Consider the following 26,338-nt stretch of genomic DNA (forward strand, 5'->3'; position numbering starts at 1 on the left):
TGTTTCATATGGAATAGAAGGTGATAAAAATGAATGTAACTTAGTGTAGTAAGGGATATTTGTACTATTTTTATAATCCTTCTAGATTAGTTGTTTCTTAAAAGAATGTTCATTTTATGTTGAAGAAGTGTGAGCATTTAGCATAAAATATCATCAAATTGAAGTGCTTTATTTTGTGAAATAAATTTATAATGCACCCAAAACTATTGCGGGTTGTTCATGGATTTGGTCCCTTCGTGTTGTATAGTGCAACTGCTGTGCAAAGGAGCAGTGTGTGTTTATACACACAGTACAAAAATAAAATAAAATTTGTTGAGGGAAACTTACAAGCTGACAAGTAGCAGTGTGTGCAAGACCCTACAGGTCTCATTTCTTCCACAATGAGGTGGACTTGAACGAGGTGTAGCTGGGAAAGTGTTTCAGTGGAAGGACCCAACCGAGATCCCATCATGTCATGCTTTTATTTACAAGAAAAAGGAAAGAGCACATCCATGGGCCTCCTAGGTGAAGAAGTAGTCTTTTTAGAAATGGAAGCTTCTATCAAACATTTAGGACAGATACTCTCTTGAAATAACTCAGACCTGCTGAACTTGCTCTTTGTTAAGCTTTTGGAAGGTGAAGTTAAAGTGCTTATTTGGGGACATTAAGTGGCATTAATTTGTAAAGCTTAGTTGGGGACATTAAGTGGCATTTAATTTAGACTGCTTGAGCTTGAGTTGGGTTGGTCATTTATAGAAAGTATCATTTTAGGCAAGATTTCTGTAAGTTGATATAATAATACTATATTATAGTTTAGTTGTAAGGACTAAATGAGGTAATTATTATAAGTTACTGAAATAGTAACTCCTACATGTGATGTGATAAGTGTTTCTTCTCTTTCTCATGAAGTGTTGACATTTATTAAACTTTTAAAATCAGTTTGGGGTCCCCATCATGTGAAATTGTGCTGTGGTAGTATGTCAGTGCATTCCTGTATTTTGCTTCCCAGCTGTGCCCCAGGAACTAGTTGTAAGCCAAGACTCTGTTCCATGATGACACTTCTGGGGCAGATCTGATATCCTATCATTATTGGGCAGCTACTACTGACATACATGCCAGCCATGCTATTAACTGTCCTTCAGAATAAAACTGTGGAGGGTACCTAGTGGGGGAGTGCATTTTTATCGTCTGGGTCAGAGGGACTTTAAATAGGTCATATTCTTTGGTTTCCATCTGGGCTGTGTCCAGAGCATGCTAAAGGACTGTAGTTCTGGAATAAATTTTAATTGAATAAATCATACAGGGAGACAGAAACTGTACTACTGGGAGAAAAGTTCAAATGCTGAGATAGCTGTTCTAAAATATCCCTTGTTTTGTTCTTTTTTTTTTTTTAATTGACCTCCTTCTTCATAAAATAAAGCAAGAACATGAGACATTTTGAAAATGCAAAAAGATACTTCAACATATATGAAAGTAAAGAATATAATTCTTGAATTTGATGCATAGGTACACACAAAGGAAAAGTGCTCTTCTTCTGACTCTAGCTTTGCATTTGTGGAAGGGGATGTCCTTTATTATGTAGCTGTGGCTAAGAGAACAGACTTACATATGCAGATACAGGAAGTGGGGACAGGGAGCAGCAAAGATCAGCACTTGTTCTCTCTAATGTAGACCAGAAAGGCTTGAGAGTTAAACACATTGCTTTACTGCTGCAGTTCATTAATCTGGCCATGTCGTAACTATCTGATCTAGCACATCAACTGTCATTGATGTGTACTGGGGATAGAAATTTTATTTTAAAAACTCAAACTATTCAGTAATGGCCATGAAAAATTACCAAAGATGTAGATGGATCTTTAATACTGCCAGGTGTTTCAAAGATTTCTTCTATTAAATGCTGTACCCAAAATTATAGAATGCTCTTCAATTTTTTTATATAAAAAATAAAATAACTTAAATATATACAATTATAATTAAAAATGTAAACATGTAAATAAAAATGAGGTAAAAGACTTTGGAAAATTATATAAGATGAAATAGCAACATAAATTGGAATAGAAAAGAAAGGATTTGGAATAAAATTAAAATTATTTCAGAAAAAAAATAAAAAATTAAACTCAGGGGTGCCTGGCTGGCTCAGTCCGTAGAGCATGAGACTCTTGCACATGGGGTTTTAAGTTTGAGCCCCTGTCAGATGTAGATATTACTTAAAAATAAAATCTTAAAAAAAATTAAAACTCAAAAGTATGTTTTTATTTGTATTTTTAATATAGCAGTTAATCATTTAATGAAGCAAGTATCTAAATATGTACTTACATTTTTTTTTAAATTTAAAAAATTTTTTTTTTATTATTAATTTTTAATTTTTTATAAACATATATTTTTATCCCCAGGGGTACAGGTCTGTGAATCACCAGGTTTACACACTTCACAGCACTCACCCAAGCACATACCCTCCCCAATGTCCATAATCCCACCCCCTTCTCCCAAACCCCCTCCCCCCAGCAACCCTCAGTTTGTTTTGTGAGATTAAGAGTCACTTATGGTTTGTCTCCCTCCCAATCCCATCTTGTTTCATTGATTCTTCTCGTACCCACTTAAGCCCCCATGTTGCATCACGACTTCCTCATATCAGGGAGATCATATGATAATTGTCTTTCTCTGCTTGACTTATTTTGCTAAGCATGATACGCTCTAGTTCCATCCATGTTGTCGCAAATGGCAAGATTTCATTTCTTTTGATGGCTGCATAGTATTCCATTGTGTATATATACCACATCTTCTTGATCCATTCATCTGTTGATGGACATCTAGGTTCTTTCCATAGTTTGGCTATTGTGGACATTGCTGCTATAAACATTCGGGTGCACGTGCCCCTTTGGATCACTACGTTTGTATCTTTAGGGTAAATACCCAATAGTGCAATTGCTGGGTCATAGGGCAGTTCTATTTTCAACATTTTGAGGAACCTCCATGCTGTTTTCCAGAGTGGCTGCACCAGCTTGCATTCCCACCAACAGTGTAGGAGGGTTCCCCTTTCTCCGCATCCTCGCCAGCATCTGTCATTTCCTGACTTGTTGATTTTAGCCATTCTGACTGGTGTGAGGTGATATCTCATTGTGGTTTTGATTTGTATTTCCCTGATGCCGAGTGATATGGAGCACTTTTTCATGTGTCTGTTGGCCATCTGGATGTCTTCTTTGCAGAAATGTCTGCTCATGTCCTCTGCCCATTTCTTGATTGGATTATTTGTTCTCTGGGTGTTGAGTTTGCTAAGTTCTTTATAGATTCTGGACACTAGTCCTTTATCTGATATGTCGTTTGCAAATATCTTCTCCCATTCTGTCAGTTGTCTTTTGATTTTGTTAACTGTTTCCTTTGCTGTGCAAAAGCTTTTGATCTTGATGAAATACCAATAGATCATTTTTTCCCTTGCTTCCCTTGCCTTTGGCGTTGTTCCTAGGAAGATGTTGCTGCGGCTGAGGTCGAAGAGGTTGCTGCCCGTGTTCTCCTCAAGGATTTTGATGGATTCCTTTCGCACATTGAGGTCCTTCATCCATTTTGAGTCTATTTTTGTGTGTGGTGTAAGGAAATGGTCCAATTTCATTTTTCTGCATGTGGCTGTCCAATTTTCCCAGCAACATTTATTGAAGAGGCTGTCTTTCTTCCATTGGACATTCTTTCCTGCTTTGTCGAAGATTAGTTGACCATAGAGTTGAGGGTCTATTTCTGGGCTCTCTATTCTGTTCCATTGATCTATGTGTCTGTTTTTCTGCCAGTACCATGCTGTCTTGATGATGACAGCTTTGTAATAGAGCTTGAAGTCCGGAATTGTGATGCCACCAACGTTGGCTTTCTTTTTCAATATCCCTTTGGCTATTCGAGGTCTTTTCTGGTTCCATATAAATTTTAGCATTATTTGTTCCATTTCTTTGAAAAAGATGGATGGTACTTTGATAGGAATTGCGTTAAATGTGTAGATTGCTTTAGGTAGCATTGACATTTTCACAATATTTATTCTTCCAATCCAGGAGCATGGAACATTTTTCCATTTCTTTGGGTCTTCCTCAATTTCTTTCATGAGTACTTTATAGTTTTCTGAGTATAGATTCTGTGTCTCTTTGGTTAGGTTTATTCCTAGGTATCTTATGGCTTTGGATGCAATTGTAAATGGGATTGACTCCTTAATTTCTCTTTCTTCTGTCTTGCTGTTGGTGTAGAGAAATGCAACTGGTTTCTGTGCATTGATTTTATATCCTGACACTTTACTGAATTCCTGTATAAGTTCTAGCAGTTTTGGAGTGGAGTCTTTTGGGTTTTCCACATATAGTATCATATCATCTGCGAAGAGTGATAATTTGACTTCTTCTTTGCCGATTTGGATGCCTTTATTTCCTTTTGTTGTCTGATTGCTGAGGCTAGGACCTCTAGTACTATGTTGAATAGCAGTGGTGATAATGGACATCCCTGCCGTGTTCCTGACCTTAGTGGAAAAGCTTTCTGTTTTTCTCCATTGAGGATGATATTTGCGGTGGGTTTTTCATAGATGGCTTTGATGATATTGAGGTATGTCCCCTCTTCCCTACACTTTGAAGAGTTTTGATCAGGAAGGGATGCTGTACTTTGTTAAATGCTTTTTCAGCATCTATTGAGAGTATCATATGGTTCTTGTTCTTTCTTTTATTGATGTGTTGTATCACATTGACTGATTTGCGGATGTTGAACCAACCTTGCAGCCCTGGAATAAATCCCACTTGGTCGTGGTGAATAATCCTTTTAATGTACTGTTGAATCCTATTGGCTAGTATTTTGTTGAGTATTTTCGCATCTGTGTTCATCAAGGATATTGGTCTATAGCTCTCTTTTTTGATGGGATCCTGGTCTGGTTTTGGGATCAAGGTGATGCTGGCCTCATAAAATGAGTTTGGAAGTTTTCCTCTTTAAATGTTTGGTAGAATTCCCCCGGGAAGCCATCTGGGCCTGGGCTTTTGTTTGTTTGGAGATTTTTAATGACTGTTTCAATCTCCTTACTGGTTATGGGTCTGTTCAGGCTTTCTATTTCTTCCTGGTTCAGTTGTGGTAGTTTATATGTTTCTAGGAATGCATCCACTTATCCAGATTGTCAAATTTGTTGCCGTGGAGTTGCTCATAGTATGTTCTTATAATAGTTTGTATTTCTTTTTTTTTTTTTTAAAGATTTTATTTATTTATTTGAAAGACGGAGATCACAAGTAGGCAGAGAGGCAGGCAGAGAGAGAGAGAGAGGGAAGCAGGCTTCCTGCGGAGCAGGGAGCCCGATGCGGGGCTCGATCCGAGGACCCTGAGATCATGACCCGAGCCAAAGGCAGCTGCCCAAACCACTGAGCCACCCAGGCGCCCCAATAGTTTGTATTTCTTTGGTGTTAGTTGTGAACTCTCTCTTTCATTCATGATTTTATTTATTTGGGTCCTTTCTCTTTTCTTTTTGATAAGTCGGGCCAGGGGTTTATCAATTTTATTAATTCTTTCAAAGAACCAGCTCCTAGTTTCGTTGATTTGCTCTATTGTTTTTTTGGTTTCTATTTCATTGATTTCTGCTCTGATCTTTATGATTTCTCTTCTCCTGCTGGGCTTAGGGTTTCTTTCTTGTTCTTTCTCCAGCTCCTTTAGGTGTACGGTTAGGTTGTGTACCTGAGACCTTTTGTTTCTTGAGAAAGGCTTGTACCGCTATATATTTTCCTCTCAGGACTGCCTTTGTTGTGTCCCAGAGATTTTGAACCGTTGTATTTTCATTGTCATTTGTTTCCATGATTTTTTTCAATTCTTCTTTAATTTCCTGGTTGACCCATTCATTCTTTAGAAGGATGCTGTTTAGTCTCCGTGTTTTTGGGTTCTTTTTAAACTTCCTTTTGTGGTTGAGTTCTAGCTTTAGAGCATTGTGGTCTGAAAATATGCAGGGAATGATCCCAATCTTTTGATACCGGTTGAGTCCTGATTTAGGACCGAGGATGTGATCTATTCTGGAGAATGTTCCATGTGCACTAGAGAAGAATGTGTATTCTGTTGCTTTGGGATGAAATGTTCTGAATATATCTGTGATGTCCATCTGGTCCAGTGTGTCGTTTAAGGCCTTTATTTCCTTGCTGATCTTTTGCTTGGATGATCTGTCCATTTCAGTAAGGGGAGTGTTAAAGTCCCCTACTATTATTGTATTGTTGTTGATGTGTTTCTTTGATTTTGTTATTAATTGGTTTATATAGTTGGCTGCTCCCACGTTGGGGGCATAGATATTTAAAATTGTTAAATCTTCTTGTTGGACAGACCCTTTGAGTATGATATAGTGTCCTTCCTCATCTCTTATTATAGTCTTTGGCTTAAAATCTAATTGATCTGATATAAGGATTGCCACTCCTGCTTTCTTCTGATGTCCATTAGCATGGTAAATTCTTTTCCAACCCCTCACTTTAAATCTGGAGATTTCTTCGGGGTTAAAATGAGTTTCTTGGAGGCAACATATAGATGGGTTTTGTTTTTTTATCCATTCTGATACCCTGTGTCTTTTGACAGGGGCATTTAGCCCATTAACATTCAGGGTAACTATTGAGAGATCTGAATTTAGTGCCATTGTTTTGCCTGTAAGGTGACTGTTACTGTATATGGTCTCTGTTCCTTTCTGATCTACCACTTGTAGGCTCTCTCTTTGCTTAGAGGACCCCTTTCAATATTTCCTGTAGAGCTGGTTTGGTGTTTGCAAATTCTTTCAGTTTTTGTTTGTCCTGGAAGCTTTTAATCTCTCCTTCTATTTTCAATGATAGCCTAGCTGGATATAGTATTCTTGGCTGCATGTTTTTCTCGTTTAGTGCTCTGAAAATATCATGCCAGCTCTTTCTGGCCTGCCAGGTCTCTGTGGATAAGTCAGCTGCCAATCTAATATTTTTACCATTGTATGTTACAGACTTCTTTTCCCGGGCTGCTTTCAGGATTTTCTCTTTGTCACTGAGACTTGTAAGTTTTACTATTAGGTGACGGGGTGTGGGCCTATTCTTATTGATTTTGAGGGGCGTTCTCTGAACCTCCTGAATTTTGATGCTCGTTCCCTTTGCCATATTGGGGAAATTCTCCCCAATAATTCTCTCCAGTATACCTTCTGCTCCCCTCTCTCATTCTTCTTCTTCTGGAATCCCAATTATTCTAATGTTGTTTCGTCTTATGGTGTCACTTATCTCTCGAATTCTCCCCTCGTGGTCCAGTAACTGTTTATCCCTCTTTTGCTCAGCTTCTTTATTCTCTGTCATTTGGTCTTCTATATCACTAATTGTTTCTTCTGCCTCATTTATCCTAGCAGTGAGAGCTTCCATTTTTGATTGGACCTCATTAATAGCTTTTTTGATTTCAACTTGGTTAGATTTTAGTTCTTTTATTTCTCCAGAAAGGGCTTTTATATCTCTCGAGAGGGTTTCTCTAATATCTTCCATGCCTTTTTCGAGCCCGGCTAGAACCTTGAGAATTGTCATTCTGAACTCTAGATCTGACATATTACCAATGTCTGTATTGATTAGGTCCCTAGCCTTCGGTACTGCCTCTTGTTCTTTTTTTTGTGTTGAATTTTTCCGTCTTGTCATTTTGTCCAGATAAGGGTATATGAAGGGGCAAGTAAAATACTAAAAGGGTGGCAACAACCCCAGGAAAATATGCTTTAGCCAAATTAGAAGAGATCCAAAATCGTGAGGGGGAAGAAAGGGGATAAAAAGAGGTTCAAAAAGGAAGAAAGAAAAAAAAAAAAAAAGAAAAAAGAAAAAAAAAGAAAAGAATTAAAAAAAAGAAAACACCTAAGAAAAATGTAAAAAAGAAAAAATATATTAGATAAACTAGTAAAAAATCATTAAAAAAAGAAAAAGGTAACAGTTAAAAAAAATTTTTTTTACCCGAAGGCGAATAAAAAAACAACAAAAAATGAAAAAGAAAAAAATTAAATTAACTGCAAGACTAAAAAAAAATCACAGGGAAAAAGCCATGAGTTCTGTGCTTGGCTTTCTCCTCCTCTGGAATTCTGCTGCTCTCCTTGGTATTGAAACCGCACTTCTTGGTAGGTGAACTTGGTCTCGGCTGGATTTCTTGTTGATCTTCTCGGGGAGGGGCCTGTTGTAGTGATTCTCAAGTGTCTTTGCCCCAGGCGGAATTACACGGCCCTTACCTGGGGCCGGGGTGAGTAATCCGCTCGGGTTTGCTTTCAGGAGCTTTTGTTCCCTGAGCGCTTTCCATAGAGTTCCGGAGGGTGGGAATACAAATGGCAGCCTCCTGGTCTCTGGCCCGGAGGAGCCGAGAGCCCAGGACCCCACTCCTCAGTGCGCCCTCAGAGAACAGCGCCCAGTTACTCCCGTCTGCCTGACCTCCGGCCGCGCTCCGAGCTCACCGAGCCTGCCACCGGTTCAAGGTAACACCGAGCTGCGAGCTTACTGTCGGCTCTGTCTCTGTAGCCGGCTTTCCCGTTCCAATACCCACAAGCTCTGCAACACTCAGACACCCCCAATCCTTCTGTGACCCTGCGGTACCTGAGGCCACGCTGACCCCGCGTGGGCTTCGCTCCGGTTTAGCCTCTGGAGCCATGTGTCTCAGCGGAACAGACTTTTAAAAGTCCTGATTTTGTGCGCCGTTGCTCCGCCGCTTGCCGGGAACCGGCCCCTCCCCCCGGGGTCTGTCTTCCCGCAGCTTTGGATTCACTTCTCCGCCAGTCCTACCTTTCAAAAAGTGTTTGTTTTTCTGTTTCCGGAATTGCTGTTCTTCTTGTCTTCGATCTGCTGATGGATTTTCAGGTGTTTGCAATCTTTAGATAAGCTATCTAGCTGATCTCCGGCTAGCTGAAGCAGTCTCAGCCTGCTACTTCTCCGCCATCTTGACTCCTCCTCCTCTGTACTTACATTTTGAAAGCTTCATTATTTTAGGGAATTTTGACAGAGCAAAAGAGGGTGAAGATGGGTGGCAGGTAAGCGGAAATAAATTGAGATTCCTGTCACATCAAAACAAAATTTTATGTGGCTGAAGTTGTTCATGTTAAATGTATTAAAAGAAAATGTGGGAGAATATTTATCTGATCCTTGGTTTGGGAGGACTTTCCAAGCGGGATCCATTGGTGGATTCCATGAAGGAGGAGACTGTGAGATTTGAAAAACTGCAAACTAAATAAACAAGTACTGTATACCACTTACATTACATAAGAGATAGTGGGTTAATATTAAGCTGTACTTGTACTATGTAAACTCCTTAAGCTGTAGTTGTAATTCCTAAATATTACTTAATAGCAAATGAACTGAAAACATATTTAGTCAAATATTGATATAACTTGGGGTGGAATGTAAAATTTATAAGAATATTTAAAATAAAACTGGAAATTTTAGGGAAATTTGGCACATCTGAGATGCTGGTTGTTTTTTTTTTTTGTTGTTTGTTTTTTTTTTAAGATGCTATGGGGCTATGAGTGTTTCTTTGCCATTAGGTGTGCTTTAGTGGTCAGGTTTGAGAAGCAACGCCACTTGAATATATAAAGAACCTCTGTGGGTTCCTGGGTGGTTCAGTCACTTAAGTGTTAAGATACTGGTTTAGCTCAGGTTCTGATCTGAAGGTGGTGGGATCTGCCCCTTGTGGGGCTCTGAGCTGAGTGCAGAGTCTGTTTTGAGACTTTTCTTCTCCTTTCCTGTCTCCCTTGCTCTCTGCCCCTCACTGCTCCCCACAATGTGGCTGGTGCTCTCGGTCTAAAATAAATAAATAACCAAACAAATAAATAAATAAATAAAATCTTTAAAGAAGAAAAGAACTACTCAATTAAAAAAAAAGATTTTATTTATTTATTTGACACAGAGACACAGAGAGAGAGGGAACATAAGCAGGGGGAGTGGGAGAGGGAGAAGGAGGCTTCCTGCTAAGGAGGGAGCTGATGTGGGGCCTCAATCCCAGGACTCTGGGATTGTGACCTGAGCTGAAAGGAGACGCTTAATGACTGAGCCACCCAGGTGTCCCTCCTCAATTTTTTTTTTTTTTAAAGATTCATTTATTTTAGGGGCACCTGAGTGGCTCAGTGGGTTAAGCCTCTGCCTTCGGCTCAGGTCATGATCTCAAGGTCCTGGGATCAAGCCCCACATCGGGCTCTCTGCTCAGTGGGGAGCCTGCTTCCCCTTCTCTCTCTGTCTGCCTCTCTGCCTACTTGTGATCTCTCTTTCTCCCTGTCAAATAAATAAATTAATTAAAAAAAAAAAAGATTCATTTATTTTAGAGAGCATGAGGGAGCGGGGAGCTCAAGGCAACAACACTGAACCATGAGCTGGAGGCGGGGCTTGATCCCAGGACCCTGAGATTAGGACCTAAGCCAAACCAAAAGTTGGATGCTCAATTGATTGTGTCACCCAGGTGCCCCAGAAACCTCTCAGTCTTAATTTATTAATAATTATCATAGCTAAAATTCATTAAGTCTTTACTTTGTGCCAGGTATAAAACTTACACAAATTCATCTAAGTTTTACAACTGTTGTGTAAGAGACATAGTATTACTACTCCCATTTTGTAGAGGAGAAATATTAGGTGCAATTGAGGGTCAGTCCACATTTAAAGTAGAAGATTTGGGGGCACCTGGGTAGCCCAGTCAGTTGGGCTTCCCACTTGGGTTATGATCAGGTGTTGTGGGATTGAACTCTATGGGGCCCTTTGTGGGGGTGTGGAGGAGAGTTAGAGTCTGCTTGGTATTCGCTCTCTCACCTCTCTTTGACCCTCCTCCACTAGCTAGAATGCCTGCATGCCTATGTGTGCACGTGCTCTCTCGCTCTCTCAAAAAAAAAACAAAAAAACAAAAAGAAAAAAACCCAAAAACCAAAAACCAAAAAAACCCAAACCAAACCAAAACAGAACCCACTAGGTAAAAGGCAATTCATCAAAGAAAAAAATACAGTAGCTAGTAATCACATAATCTTAATCTAATCTTATTAGTAGTTGTAAAAATGCAGAACGATGAATGTTGTTTCTGGCAAAGGAGACAAAAGAAAACATCCAGTGTTGTTAATGCCTTTGCAAATTAATACAGCCTACAGGATGCCCAGGCTGTCAGCTTTGGAAATAAGTGTGTTCTGTGATCCTGCTTTCCACATCTAGGAATATGTCTTTTGGAAAAAGAGAAAGTTGCACCAGAATGTACCTATTTGGATAATCCTTATAGTGTTGTTTATGAAACTGAAAAAATGATAGTAAGTAAATAAATGTCCAACACTGAGGGATGGTTGACTCATTTATGGCACATCCATCCATGACGTGTTGAGCAGTGTGAAAAATGATGTGGGTGTGTAATTATTGATAGATAGGCATTTATAACATACTGTCAAGAGTTAAAAGTCGATTACAAAATAGGATATTTTCCTTTTTAGTACACTTGCGTTGGCACCTGGGTGGCTCAGTTGGTCAAGTGACTGGCTCTTGATCTCAGTGTGGGTCTTGAACTCAGGGTTGTGAGTTGAAGCTCCCCACATTGGGCTCTGTGGTGGGTATGGAAGCTACTTAAAAAAGGAAAGAACATACACATGTATTATAAATAATAGAGGGGTGTTCATTATTTAACATCATCATCTTTGATGGGATTGCAATTTTATTGTTGTATTTCTACAGCAACTGTTACATGTGCAGTTAAAAGATTAAAAGTTTATTTTTAAAAAGAACTGTCTAACTGTATTTTTTATTTAGTTATAGATTTCAAAGTACTGAATTTACTTCAAATTAAGTGTAAATCCACTGGTGAAGTGCTTTTAAAATGGAGGCAAAAAGACAAGAGCAGTAGTTTAGGAAAATATGCCAGAGGAAGAATTTGATAAATCAGGGTATACATGATTGGCTAGATCTGAGACTTTGGCCAAATTACTTGTTTTCAGCTTCAAAGAGGAGTGTAAATATCAATAATCCCTGAGCACATATAGCTGTATCTAATATTTATAGTGATAACTATGAGCTGTTAAGTTAATGATTTTGATATATTGCATATCCTGATTAAGAAAGTAAACAAGTATATTAGCGAATATTAGAATTCATACCTATCCTTCTTATGGTATATTTTACTTCCTACCTGTGCTAGATAAATATGCATGTTTAATAATGTTAGCAATTGTATACAAATGTTCATATTTCAAGCAAAAACAGGGATTTGATAAATCTCCAGGATCTCTAATTTATTATATTTGGAATCTTAATTAAGTTTTTTGTTGTTGTGGGGCTTTCTTTGAGATATTTAAAAGGTGTATTTTCGAATCTACATGACTTAGAGCTAAGGGCAGGTGCACCTCCTGGACACTGACCCTGGAGAGAGGAAACCTCAACCCAACTAAACCCCTCTCTAGCTCTGGGCTCTTAGGTGATGTGACTCTTCTTCAGTGCCTCTCCCCAGCTTTTGTCTGGGGCTCTGGGTCAGGTTCCTAGTTTAAAAGTCTGTGAATGAATAAGGTGGGAACGTAGTTCTGGAATTCTTTGCCAGCTGATCTTTCTTTTTGCAAGGTTTTCCCCAGGAAGTTGGGACTTGTGGGAATAGGTTTTCTCAAGGTTCAGGTTGAACAAGGAGGGGCCTGCACAGTGCTTTCCTGTAATCTGTGAGCCTTATTCCTCCTCCTGTTCCACCTCAACTCTTCCCTTCCTGCCATCCCTCACTTCTTTAGAGCCCTTTTTTGGGAATTGTGGTGCCTCTTCCCCGTTTGATGAACACTGTATATGGCAGGGCTCAGCTATGGCCGGCAGCATTCGTGACCCCTCATGTGCAGGTTAACAGGCCTCCTATTTGTCTTCCGGGGTTATTCTACAGATTACAAGACAACAGGTGGTGCTGTATGCTCATACCTTGCAGTGCCCTGTGAGCTGCTGTTCTCTGAGGCAGAGTTATAGGAGCCCACACAGTCCTGGAATTTGATGTAGACAAGATGTTTGGATTTGAAGCCAATGGCCAAGAAAGAAATCTTGAGACTTTGGTGCAAAAATGTGGTTTTATTAAAGTATGGGGACAGGACTTGTGAGCAGAAAGAGCTGCAATGGGGTTATACGGAGTGGCCCATTATATACTTTCAGGTTGGGAGGGGGTTAGGGATAACACTAAGTCTCTAAGGAATTTTCAAAGCAAGGTTTCTAGGACCTTGAGGGGGCTAGCTATTGTGGGGTAAAGGTCATTTATTACCATCTAATCAAACCTTAGTCATGAGACCCTTCAGATGTGTATTGGTGGGCCATATGCTTGGGTGATGATTGCCAACATATATCTTGGGAGTTTAAAGATAAAGGCAATTTCTAAAGGAATTTTTATATGTTAAAGTAGACTTACAGCATTCTGTGGGTTGGGCTAAGATTACAGTTTGTGAAATGCCAATAGAGTATTACCCCCACCTTAAAAGACCACCAGAGACGTGAGTCAAAGCCAATCAGCAAGGGTCGTTTATTGCAGGTTCGAACCTGGACCTCTGCGGCGCTCGTTGCCGATAACACCGAGGGGTCCAGAGCTGGGTTGGTGCAGGGTTTTTATAGACAGGTACAAACAAGTTTCTGGTGGGGCTGAGCTGATTGATTGATAGTTTGAACAGGTATACTTGGCATCAGTGGATTGGGTCAGGGGACCCGCGTGCGCAAGCAGACAAAGCAATCTTACAGAAGCAGAACTGGCCGGTTAGCCCACGCATGTGAAAAAAAAGCACTACCAGGATATTGAAGGCCTGGTTACTTATCAAGTAAAGACAATTGGGAGTCTCCTGGTGGAATGTTACATTCCTGCTATCAAGCATCCTTGTTAGTGAGAATTAGATTTAGAAGAAATTTAACTTTATTTACTTTTCCTTCTACCTCCGCCTCCTTCGGTTTTTTATGGAGGGGAGGGTGACATTAGGGCTATCGATAAGGTAACTTTTTTGTTGTAATCTCAAGGACATTTGCAAACCAAGGGAGACTCCTGTCTTGCAGGATTGTGATCTCAGCAAGTTAACTATTTATCATTTTATGGCAGTCAGGGGTGCCTGAGGAATGCTACACATATGGAGGGGAGCGGGTGAAGGGGGGGGTGCAAGGCGCCAGCCTTTGCTTTGTCCTCAGCCAGCCTCCTGCTCCTTCATTTGCCCTTCACAAAGTATTAACATCGAGGTAGTTGAGTCCCTAGAAGAATGTCACTCTGTTTCAAGGACTTGTCAGTAGGCTCTGGGTAGTAAGGGAATTTAATAATTTTTCTTCTGCCTTTGTTTCCCACATCAGAATTCACTGGAGAAGGAACACAGATACTGTGGCCAAGTACAACAGATCAAAATAGAAATGCACTTTAATGTATGCGAATGGAGTAGGTTGAAAGTTCAGAAAACTTCTATACAAGATTGGTTATCAGTGGTATATAATGAGAGACTGAATGTATATACTCACAGCTTTGTGTGTTGACTAATTTTTGCTTTGCCATACTCCAAAGACATTTTTACTTATGGGAGGAGGTATTTCTTTCCCCATTAACTTGATTCTAACCAGGGTAGCATGTAGTAGTACCTTCAGAACTGCTAGTTGCCCTCAAAGGTATGTATGTGTATTCCCTGTGAGTTACAGTGGGATTTTTACCTTTCTTTGTGTACTAACTTCGATATAGAAATAAGAAGGAAAGAATACATTTTCTTACTAACATTTTACTATTGGTGTTTTAAGAATTACAAAGTTCTGTTCTTGAAGTTTTTTTCATATGATAGCTTTTCTATTTGTTGCAAATCAGTGGCTATTTTTAGTATACTGAGAAATTTAACAAAACAATAAAACCATAAAAAGCAAACAATACTGGTTATTTCAGTACTTCCTCTGAAAAGGAATGGAATGTGAAGATTCAAATGCTTGTGATTGAACCTTAGTTCAGTAACTGACAGTTTCGCTTCTCTGTTTTTTTTTTTTTCCTTAAGGTTCTTCCTTCCTTCCTTCCTCCCTTCCTCTCTCTTTCTATCTGTCTCTTTCCCTCTCTCTTTTCTTTTCCTTCCTTTCTTCCTTCCTCTCTCTTTTCTCTTTTCTAGCACACTGATCAGCGGGAGGATGAGCAGAGGGAGAGGGAGAGAGAATCTTAAGTGGACCCTGCACTGAGCTCAGAGCCTGTCACGGGGCTTAATCTTATGACCCTGAGATCATGACCTGAGCCAAAATCAAGAGTCAGATGCTCAATTTACCAGCCATCCAGGTGCCCCACTTCTCTTTTCAAATAAACAAAAGACCAGCACTCATACTAGGAAAAGTAAATGTTCAGATTTCTTACTAGGTAATACAGTTTGACTGTATTCTTTTAAAGTTAGCCGCTCAGGGATATGAATGGAAAAATAAAAATTCTTGTATGAAAATGTTTCACTAGTATTAAAATATAAGTGTATGCAAATTCATTTAAAACTTAAACAAACAAACAAACAACCCAGCTGTTTAGGTATTCTTAAAGCATATGGTGAAACATACTTTTTTTGGTAATGTAATGCAACAGTTTTGGAATCTGATGCACTTAGGCTCAAGTTTACAAAATGGATTTTTATGAAGTATATTCTTTTTCAGTCCATGCTTTGGGCCAGCTGTGGATGAATACATGTCGTGTCCAAAGTGCTTTCCAATGGGATTGGTTAGAGGCAGGTAAAGGAATGTTATTTCACACCTCCTTTTGAAGGGGTGTGTCAGCTGACTTCACTTTCCTTCATGGCAAGGCAGAGGCTTCTTTGGGGGTGCTATCTCAGCTTCATAGGTGTTCTGACAACCTGTTTGCTTGCCTACTGCCTGCCTTCCTTTCTTCTTTTTTCCCTTCCCTTCCTTCTTATCAGTGAAGCTAACACTTGGGAAAAATTGGGCAACTTTTACTGTAATATGGTAACATATATATGCAGAATTGAAAATTCCCAAGGTTACTATTAAAAACAAACAGCTGTATTTGACATCCTTGAGGCCAGCTGATGTCAGTTTTGTGCAGTTTTAATTGAAACATATAACTTGTTAACTGTTGAGAAAAAAGATAGCATGATACTTGTGTATAGGCAATAAATTAAAGGTCAGGATGCTAAGAACTCTTTCATCCACACTTTCTCCTATTCCATTTGAATTTTGTTACATTGTCTTTATTTGCAGTTCAGAGCCCTGTTCTGATCTTTTTATGACACTTCTTATTTTCCTATTCTAAATAGATTTGTCTAAGAATGTGAGAAAAGAGTATGTTATTTCCTGCCTTCTTATGGTATGCTGCATACTTTTGGTAAAATTAGTATTTATAACGAAGAATGCAGAGGTATTAGACTAATTTATGACTGCCCTTTAACATAAAAAAAAATTTATTCAGATTTCTTTGTGTCTTTTTGATTTTGCTACTTAACTTATTTTTCTGTGTTGTAAGGATTGTTACTGATGAGAGTGGACCACAAATATGTAATTCTGGAGTTAATTAAATTCTGTTTTCAAAATTAAAATTCTGAAAGCATCTAGAATGATAGAATTTTTTTATGAGGTGCTTTTTAGTTTAGGAAAGTTATAAGCTTTCTTTACTGCTTTTAAGATACATCATCTTATTGATTTCCTAGAATGTATCATCTCTTAATTTCTCTTGTGGCAAGAAGCACATTATCTGTTCCTGCTGTTTAGATTTTGCAAAAACAGTTGTTCTCTCATCTGCCTGAGCATGTATTAGGGTCTTCACATCTTCATGAGGGGATTAGGGGATTGCATGTAAAAAGGGACAAGAAACAACTGCCATGATGAAGAATTGGAGATGCTTGCCACTTTGAGGTTAGGGGTTAAATTCTCTTTCAATTCAAAAGAGATAGAAAATGATTGTTATAGTCCAGTCATTGTGAAGTCATTGTCCTCATTTTACTTGGCATTTTTTATGCTGTTTGATTGCAAAGATTTGATTTTTTTTAACTTTTTCAAGATTTATTTATTTGAGAGAGAGAAAGAGAATGTACGAGCAAGCATGTGAATGGGGGTATAGGCAGAGGGAGAGAATCTGTAAGCAGACTCCCCCAGTGAGTGCAGAGCCCCAAGAGGGGCTCTATCCCACCACCCGTGAGATCATGACCTGAGCTGAAACTGAGCTGGGAACTTAATTAACTGAGCCTCCCAGGCATCCCGTATTGTTTTTAACTCTTTAAGATGAAGAACTGTGTGGGAAGAAATCCATTTGTCTGTCACAAGAATAAAAAGACCTCTTGATTTTGTTTTTCTTTCCTTGAATGGTACAGCCACTTACATATCTTCCTTGGGCCTTATTTTGGCTTTAATCTTGGTGGGTATACATTGTATTCAAGGTATAGCTCTTGAAGAACAAGGAGAGGGCCAGATAAACATGTTCAGATTCTACTGTAAGCTGTTGGTTAATAAAGCTGACATGATCAGCTCATGGTAGTGACAGGATCTATGCTGGGTGTGAGAAGCCACCAAAGACAGTTTTTAGTATTTGAATATGTCCTAGGCTGAGCTGTTTATCACTGATTAATGCTAACAAAGGCACAAAGTAACATGGGAGTACCGGATGGGGAGCGTTTAATTCCAGCATAACGGGTATCTGAAATGCTTTGTGAGAGAGTTAATATTTGAGCTGGTGGAGATTAGATGAGATTATTCTAGTATTGGTGGTTCAGAAGTTTAAGGGTGAAAGAGGAAATCCACAGCTTGAGTAAAGTCATGACAGGATGTTTTTGATAGTTGTCTCTTTGTGGTTTGAAATGAAGTACTTTTAAAATGGTAGGTATAGCCAAGCTATGAAATACCTTGACTGTTACACAGAGAAATTTGGACCTTTTAATTTTTTTGTGATGGAGAGCCATTGACCATTTTTGAGAAAAGTTTCAATATAAACCTCTATAAAACACAATGGTGAAAATACAATAATAGTTATATTTATAATTTTAATAAGAGCATTTTTCTTTTTTGTCTAGTGCTTTTGACTAATTAAACTTTTTTTGACATTTATTCAGCAAATACATATTGAGTTCTAGTCACATGCAAGGTAATTCATATGTGGGGATGAAGTATGAATAAAACTAGATCTGTGGGGGGCGCCTGGGTGGCTCAGTGGGTTAAGCCGCTGCCTTCGGCTCAGGTCATGATCTCAGCGTCCTGGGATCGAGCCCCGCATCGGGCTCTCTGCTCCACAGGGAGCCTGCTTCCCTTTCTCTCTCTCTCTGCCTGACTCTCTGCCTACTTGTGATCTCTGTCTGTCGAATAAATAAATAAAATTAAAAAAAAAAAAAAAAAAAAAAAAACTAGATCTGTGGGTGCCTGGGTGGCTCAGTGGGTTAAGCCGCTGCCTTCGGCTCAGGTCATGATCTCAGGGTCCTGGGATCGAGTCCCACATCGGGCTCTCTGCTCAGCAGGGAGCCTGTTTTCTCCTCTCTCTCTCTGCCTGCCTCTCTGCCTACTTGTGATCTCTCTCTGTCAAATAAATAAATAAAATCTTAAAAAAAAAAAAAAAAAGAAAAGAAAAAAAAAACTAGATCTGTCCCATGAAGAGCTTTTAGCAGTATGTTTCATTTTATTTTAAGCATTGAATATTGCATGCTTATTAAGAAGACTGTGTCTTCTAAAATAAGACTGCATTTAGGGACAGACTCATAAATTCAGAGAACAAACTAGTGGTTGCCAGACAGGAGGGGTTTAGGGATATGGGCAAAATGGTTGAAGGGAATTGGGAGATACAGGCTTCCATTTATGAAATGAATGAGTCACGGGGATGAAAGGAACAGCATAGGGAATATAATCAATGGTGTTGTCATGGCCTTGTATGGTGACAGATGGTAGTTACATATGTGGCTAGCATAGCGTAATATATAGAGTTTAAATCACTGTTATGTATCTGAAACTAATGTAATATTGTTTGCCAACTATTCTTTAATTAAAAGTAAATAAGTCTGTATTTTTAAGAAATTTTGATCACCTTGAGTTTTTCCTTTTTGGCCAAATGACTGTAAAGCAGCATGTTTTCCTATGCTTGGTGGGTGGCCATATGATTGCGAATTACAGTGGAAACATCCCAGTTCCATTTATTTGTCTCTTTGATTTTTGGGATATGATATAATTAGAGTATTCATATTTTACCCATTAGTGATTAGTTAGGTCATCAAGCATTTTGTTTGTTTGTTTAATGCAAGAGGGTTAAATCATTTACAGTAATATGAGTTATTTTCATTGACTGAAGTGACTTGCGGATATGAGAGATTAGGCATAAAGTGGAGGCGCCTGCAATCATTGCTGGGCGGCTCCTGCCTTGACTTCTTTCTTCCAGTGATCTTGTCTCCACCCTATCTAGGTCAGTCATTCCAGTGGTCTTAATATGTGCACTGTCTTCTTAATTCCAGTTTCAGAAATCTCATCCTGTGACAAGGTGACTCCTTGTCTCTTCAGCTCATTCCTTCCACTACCTTAATCCCAGTATACCCTTGAACTCGAGCAGCAACTAAAAAGCCATTGATCATACTTTTCATGGTTGCTCATTTCCCTCATGCTCTCACTTCTTCTCCGGCAAATTATATCCTATCATTGTCATCTTTGTCTTCACACTATAGCCCTTCTCTTACTTGTCACATCTGCATCTGGTTCCGCTCACCTATCTCCCTGCTCTCCATGCTTGTCCCTATGTAGCCTTACTGTGGCTGGGGACAAGCACACAACTATCCCAACTGCTCTTTCCAGATCCAAGACCTCAGGTGGACATTTTATTATGCCCAGCAGTCTAGCCACATCCTCTAGATCCCTTTCTTGTCTCCATCCTCATTCTCTCTTATGTGCCTTTCTTCTCATTTCAGTGAAAATATGAGAGAACTTCACAGATTCCCAACAGCACCAAAGCCCATATACTCAATCTCCTGTTCTGTCACTCTGGATAAATTGTTTTTGCTTCTACTTGAGGTCACTTGTGCACATAACTCCAGTCCCCCTTGCATCTTCAAGAACACTGCTTTACCAGTTCCTCAGTCCAGCATTGTCAGCATTTTTTTTTTTTTTTTCAGCATTGTCAGTTTTTCCTTCCTTACTGGATGGATCATTCTTATCTTCCTACAACCTTTTATTTCTCCTATCTGAAAGATTCTTGTAATCCCTCTTCTCATCATGCTTATAACCCCCCCCTTTTATTGCTTCTTTTTTTTCCCAGTATCTCTTTAACTGCCACACTCTTCGACCCTCTCTATGCTCCCAGAACTTCTTTTGTCAAAATCCCTGATAACCCAATGTTGCTAAATTGTATTATTTTTTAATTCTCATCTCACCTGACCTATTAGCAGCATGTGATACAACTGCATTTCATTCTCCTTGAAGATCTTCTTTCACTGTTGATGACGTATCTCACATGATAGAACACTGCACATTTCTGATTTCCTTCCATGTTACCCAATTTGTCCTTCTCAGTCTCTTTTGGTGGTTTCCTCTATCTCTGAAACAGCATCCCATTGAAGAACTCTAGGGCTCAGTTCTTGAGTTCCTCTTTTCTGTCTACATTTGCACCCTAATGACTGAATTCAGTCTTGCAGTTTTAAATATCATCCATATCTTGATTTCTTCTGACTACTAAATTTATATCTTTATTCTAGACTTTTCCTCTGAACCCTCAAACTTCTGCGAAGTGATCCAGGCTGATAACTCCATTTGGATGTCTAATAAGCTTCACAGACTTAAGTCCAGTAACTGCTCTTACCAGTTTCTACATCTTTTTAAATTACAACTCCATTCCCCTAGTTGTTTAGACCCCAAACTCTGGAGTCTTCTGTGATATCTTCCTTTCTCTTTAATTACAAATCCATTATCTCCACGATTTTCCATCTTCCAAATCTATGGGAAAGTGACTACTTCTCACCACTCTAGCCACTACATCTCTGGTGCAACCACTGTTATCACTGGCCTGAATTGTCCTAGTGACTCTCAAAGTCTCCCTTTTCCTGTCAATTCTTAATTTAGAGGCCAGAGGGACACCTTTAAAACCTTTTTTCAGATTGTACACCTTTCTGCTTGAAATCTCTTTATCATGACTTCCCATTTCATGTATATTAATATTTAAAGATCTTACTAGGTACACAAGTGCTACATGATTGCTCTTTAGCCAACATATGTCATCTCCAGACACAGGTACTCCTCACCTCTTTGATTCCTTTACTACCCCTCTGCTTCTCGAACATTAAGCCCAATCTTCTGCACCAAGGAGGAGGCAGGAAGGTAGGGCTGAGATGGGGATGGGAAGGGAATGAGGGCCCAGTGACAGCAGTTGCTTTAGACCAGCCTCCCAGGTAGTCTCCTTCTGCTGTCTTCTCAAGGCATTTCAGACTTAGCTTTAGTGAAAACTCTGCTGTTATCTGGCCCCAGGTCCTACTCTGTCTCTTCTGTTTTTCTATGCCCTGCCTATACCTGTTCTGTCCCTTAATTCAGTCCTCAAATTATTGCAGTGTTTAACATTTCACCTGTTTTCTGCTGGGGCCAATTCATACTATGTTGACCCAGAAAACTCTTTTGGATTTTGTGAGAGGGTTTTTTTATTAAATATAAAAACTGAAAATATATATTTTTTAAACTAATTTTTCTTTTGGTCTCTGGATTCTGCTTTGCCATTGATATAGATACAAGTAAGTTGTGTACAGTATCAATTTTTTTAAATTAAAAATTATGGGTGGTAGAGATTTTTGTTGACCAGAGTAAGGCCTTCAACTCATACTAATGTGTCTGGCATTAGTTCTTTCTCTTTAAAAACATATTTTGATACCATGTTTTGTGTTAGCGAGTCTTGGGTATGCTGCTTTTGAAGTTCTGAAATGAACAAGGCATATGACAATGAGCATTCAAGGAATCCCGTATTCTTTTTACTATTTGACTTTCTAAGACTTTTCTTGAGGGCTCAGTATTCCTTTTGAAGCTTGTGGAGTATGGGTTCTTGATCACAGACCATTCATTGTTTCTTCTCTAAATTTCTCTGTGGATGCCTGAGTTGCGCTTCCCTGGGACTTGTTATGATCGTATGTCAACATTGCAGGGCTGTCACTGTTGATGACGTATCTCACATGATAGCTGTGGAAGGGTTTCTGATGGAATAATTGTGATATAAATGTTACTGTATGATGTGGCTACCATAGAAAAGTATGTGGATCAGATAAAAGAGATACAAACTTCAATAATTTGGGCTAACTCGCTTTCTTTTGTCTAGGATAAGCTCAATTCCAGAACTCTCTTCACCTGATACAGTGGAATGATGGTTTATCATGGGCTCCTTCCTTGTTTGGAAAATTGCCGTTATAAAACATGTTTTTAAAGAAATTTTTACAGTAGATCATTGTAGTTCCCTTTCTCCCCAGCCCCCAGTTAACGTGAATTATTTATTTATTTTTTATTGAGATTCAGATCTCTTTGAGATTCAAGATTTCGTCAATTACAATTCAAGTTCAAAGTCAGGTTTTGTTTTTGCTTTTGATTTTATGGTAGTTGAAATGATGTATTACCATTTCTTGAGAAATTTAGGGTTTATATTTTATAAAAAGGCATGGGGATGTGGAAAGGCACTGTTTTTTGTTTTGGTGTTTTTTTTTTTTTTTTTTTTTAATGTGGAGCTGCAGTCATCCTAGAGTACTGGGATTACCAGTCACTGAAGTGGAACTTTGCAGATGGATCCTTAATGGACCCTGAATTCCCCTTCAATGGATTACAATGAACATGAACACTTTCTAAGAACAGCCATTGCTAATGATAAAATCTTGTGCTAAGAGCAACTGTATGGGCAGCATGTCTTCATTTTGCTCTTAAAAGTGACCTTGTGACCAGCTGGTGATAGTAAAAATAAAGTCTTTTTCTCTGATGGTGGTTCGTTGATAAGCCAGGTTTCTCCTTTGTGTGAGTAACTTATCCTCTGTGATGGCAAGTGGGTATTAGGCATTGGGTCTTACAAGAAAATACTTCTCAAAGTGATAGACTTCAACTGGGAGAGGCATCTGTGGTGGTAGTGGCAAAATAAAACTGACCTTGTCAGAGTTTGATAGGTCCACTCATGTCTTTCAGCTTTAATTTTCTCATCATTTAATATGTGAATGTGTGTAAAATGTGTTGATATGAGGATTAAATGAGCAAATATAAGGGAGGTTCACAAATGAAACAAGTATGAGGTGGTATTAGAGAAGGAGATGTAGAGAGAAAATCAGCAAAAGAGGGATCAAAATGAAAATGAAGGGAAGGGAAATATAAGGTGAAAGGTGGAATCTTATTTTCTAAGTGTGTGTTTTCATTTTTTGCTTTGGTTAGATTTTGTAGCTATAGTCAATTTTTGCATAATCAGAATTATTTCATGAGTGGCTCATAACAACAGTTACAATATGAAGCTGATTATCTGCCTCTCAATGAGAAGCCACAGGATCTTTCCAGTATTAACTTCTACCCTCCTTTATGTCTCATTCTGCAATCTAGGGTGGATAAGGCCTGGTGCTAAGAACACATGCTGGGAAAAACAAATCAAATGCCTCCAAACATTGTTTATCTCAGATATAGATTAGAATTGTAAAACAATTGGGATATGTTAAGTAGTTTTCAAATTATTAAACAGTGTTCTTAATGTTATGACTTACCTGAGGAACTATATTATAGGGTTTTAGAATTTGTAGTTAGCATCATAAATGCTTTTTAGATGATCTGGTCATTCTCAGTTGTATTGTTGCCTCTTAATTGTTGCCCAATTTTATTTTATTTTATTTATTTATATTTTTAAAGATTTTGTTTATTTATTTGACAGATAGAGATCATAAGCAGGCAGAGAGGCAGGCAGAGAGAGGGAGAAGCAGGCTCCCTGCTGAGCAGAGAGCTGGACTTGATCCCAGGATCCTGAGATCAGATCTGAGCTGAAGGCAGAGGCTTTAACCCACTGAGCCACCCAGGCGCCCCTGCCCAATTTTATATTTATAAACATGCCAATATTATTGGTATGTGCAATTAAATATATGTGTCTTTATTTTCCTTAGTTGTTACTTATATGATTGGTGGGAAATATATTGGGTAACTAGTTTCTCAGTAAGGTCAGTGTAGAATTTTTACCATTACCATTTGAAGAAAATACACTCTTCAGGCTTTATACTTAAGAGCACGCCTGACCATTTTTACCTAGGCTCTCAGGTGATGGTAACAGAAGAACTGATGACATTATTAGATAATCATTAATTAGAATATGAGATGTATCAGACTTACCCCCAAAGCAAGAAGCTTCCCTTTGAGGTGGCCCTCCATCCTCTCTGTGGGATGGCCCTCTCAAGGCATTCTTTTTTTTTTGAATTTTTAAAATTTATTTATTTTTTTTTATAAACATATAATATATTATTAGCCCCAGCGGTACAGGTCTGTGAATTGCCTGGTTTACACACTTCACAGCACTCACCATAGCACATACCCTCCCCAATGTCCATAACCCCATCACCCTCTCCCTACCTCCATTCTGATTGTTACTTTGTCTGACCACTCCACTAAAACTGCTTGAGTGATTGGCCTATACCTTACCCAAACTCATTATTAACCTTTGTTCTCATCTTACTTGACTTTCAGTAGCATCGGGCCACTCTTCCCATTTTGAAAAGCTACCTCATCTTGGTTACCACACTCTCAGACTCTTGGAAGGAGTCACCATACTTACTTCTCTGCTTCCTCACCTCACACTGATGCTTTAACACACTCACACACTGGGCTTTAACATAGCTTCCATCAAGGTCTTCTCTGGGCCAAAGCCATTAGTGAGTTCCCCATCCTCGTTTTATGTAACTTCTCCATCCTTGAAACATGAGCTTCTTTAGTCTCCATTTAACACCATATTCACCTGGTTCTTTCTCCTCTCTGGCTATTTCTCATCCTCCTTTATTAGGCCTCTGAATATTAGAAGGTCACAGAGGTCTGCCCTTGGCCCTATTCTTTATCTTTAAGGTCTTTATTGATTTAGTTATTTGTCTTACATTTACTAGAAGGTAAGTCCCTTGTGAGCAGGCACTTTTGTTTGTCTTGTTTGTGCTGTATGTCCTGTGCCCACAAAAATGCTGAGATAGTAGGTGCTGGCTGCTTGGCTTTACTTTTAATAACCCCTCTCACAGTGTGGACTTGGGTGTCGTAGTTTTCCCAAGATTGTAGTCAGTATTTCTGTGATCATCTTGCGCATTACTTAAGTATCCTGGAACACCATTTATACTTCACTCACCCATGTGCTGTTTTTCCATTAAGGATACTACATCTTTGTAGCAGATAAAAGCTGGAGTCTTTTGCTGTGTTAATGGTGCCTCTTTCATTATACCCCATGATTAGTCACTTTACTTATTGCATTGTTCCTACCCATTTCTTTTTCAAACATTCACCTTTTAACCACCTTGGAGGTTGATGGTTACCCTTGGCTCTAGCCTTCCTCTGAAAATATGTCAGATTACTCTGAGAATACAAAACTCTGAAATTCCTTCATGAAAGGATTTTAAGCAAGGAAGCATAGCTGCCAGGATTCTTTAAGTCTCTGTTTCCTGAGACACACATGCAGGGCCCTCTACGGCTTGTCTGTAGCCTGTTTTCCAGGCTGTTGGCCCAGCACTGCCTATACCCTGTGCTTTAGCAGAAATGAATTACCTTATACCCCACACCTGTGCTTCTTCATCTCCCTGCTTTGCCTTGTGCTCTTACTGAAATATGTTCTTTATCCAAACTCTACATACTTCAAGGCCATTTCAGCTGCTTCGTTTTTGGGAAGATTTATCTGCTTACCCTAAGCTTGAAGTAATCTCTCTCTACTGTGAAATCCCTAGTTATCCTTACCTTAATTACAGTGCTTAGACTTTTCTTTCTTGTGTTTGCTTATGTCTAATATCCCTTGTAGGTCACTGAAGACAAATGCTTGGCCCTTGCCTTTTGTTCAATAAATATTGAAGGAATGAAAGAGACTTGAACTCATTTAAAGAAACTAAATGCCCTTTTACTATTTACTTACCTATCCTGGGTGTCAGATCTCTTTTAATTGTGTTTATTCTCCCATTTCCAAGTTAATAACAGCTAACATTTGAGTGTAATGCTTTACTTTTCACAAAGCAGTGTACATGTTATTCTGTTTGACACCCCCTTCACCCCTTTCAACAGCTCAGTAAGGAGGTAGTGTATGTAAGCTATAGAATAGGATAGAAATTAAGTGTAGAGGCTGTTCTGAAATACCAACTGAGTATTACTCCCATCTTAAAAGACCACCAGAGACGTGAGTCAAAGCCAAGCAGCAAGGGTTGTTTATTGCAGGTTCGAACCTGGACCTGGACCTCTGCGCCGCTCGTTGCCGATAACGCCGAGAGGTCCAGAGCTGGGTGGGTGCAGGATTTTTATAGACAGATACAAACAAGTTTCGGGTAGGGCTGAGCTGATTGGTTGACAGTTTGAACAGGTAT

The 26,338-nt window shown here is 39.1% G+C and overlaps 1 protein-coding gene across 25 annotated transcripts in view; it reads left to right on the forward strand.

Annotated features, from left to right (window-relative positions):
• The window catches only part of KDM4C (lysine demethylase 4C), a 518,729-nt gene that overhangs the window by 168,401 nt on the left and 323,990 nt on the right, over positions 1-26,338 (forward strand). The window contains exons 9-10 of one of the 25 annotated variants that reach the window (XR_014301835.1): positions 14,879-15,147; positions 15,507-15,576. The exons of 23 other annotated variants lie outside the window; for them this stretch is intronic. Coding sequence is in view for 1 of the 2 variants with exons in the window: in XM_082695154.1 (XP_082551280.1) it covers positions 14,879-14,986 (108 nt within the window). In the remaining variant the exon portion in view is untranslated. Of the gene's footprint in view, positions 1-14,878; positions 17,983-26,338 lie in introns of those variants that run through there. One more of the 25 variants, XM_082695154.1, reaches the window with a different exon arrangement.

The sequence above is a fragment of the Mustela nivalis genome (genome assembly GCF_964662115.1).
Source record: "Mustela nivalis genome assembly, chromosome: 13".
NCBI classification, from domain to species: Eukaryota; Metazoa; Chordata; class Mammalia; order Carnivora; family Mustelidae; genus Mustela; species Mustela nivalis.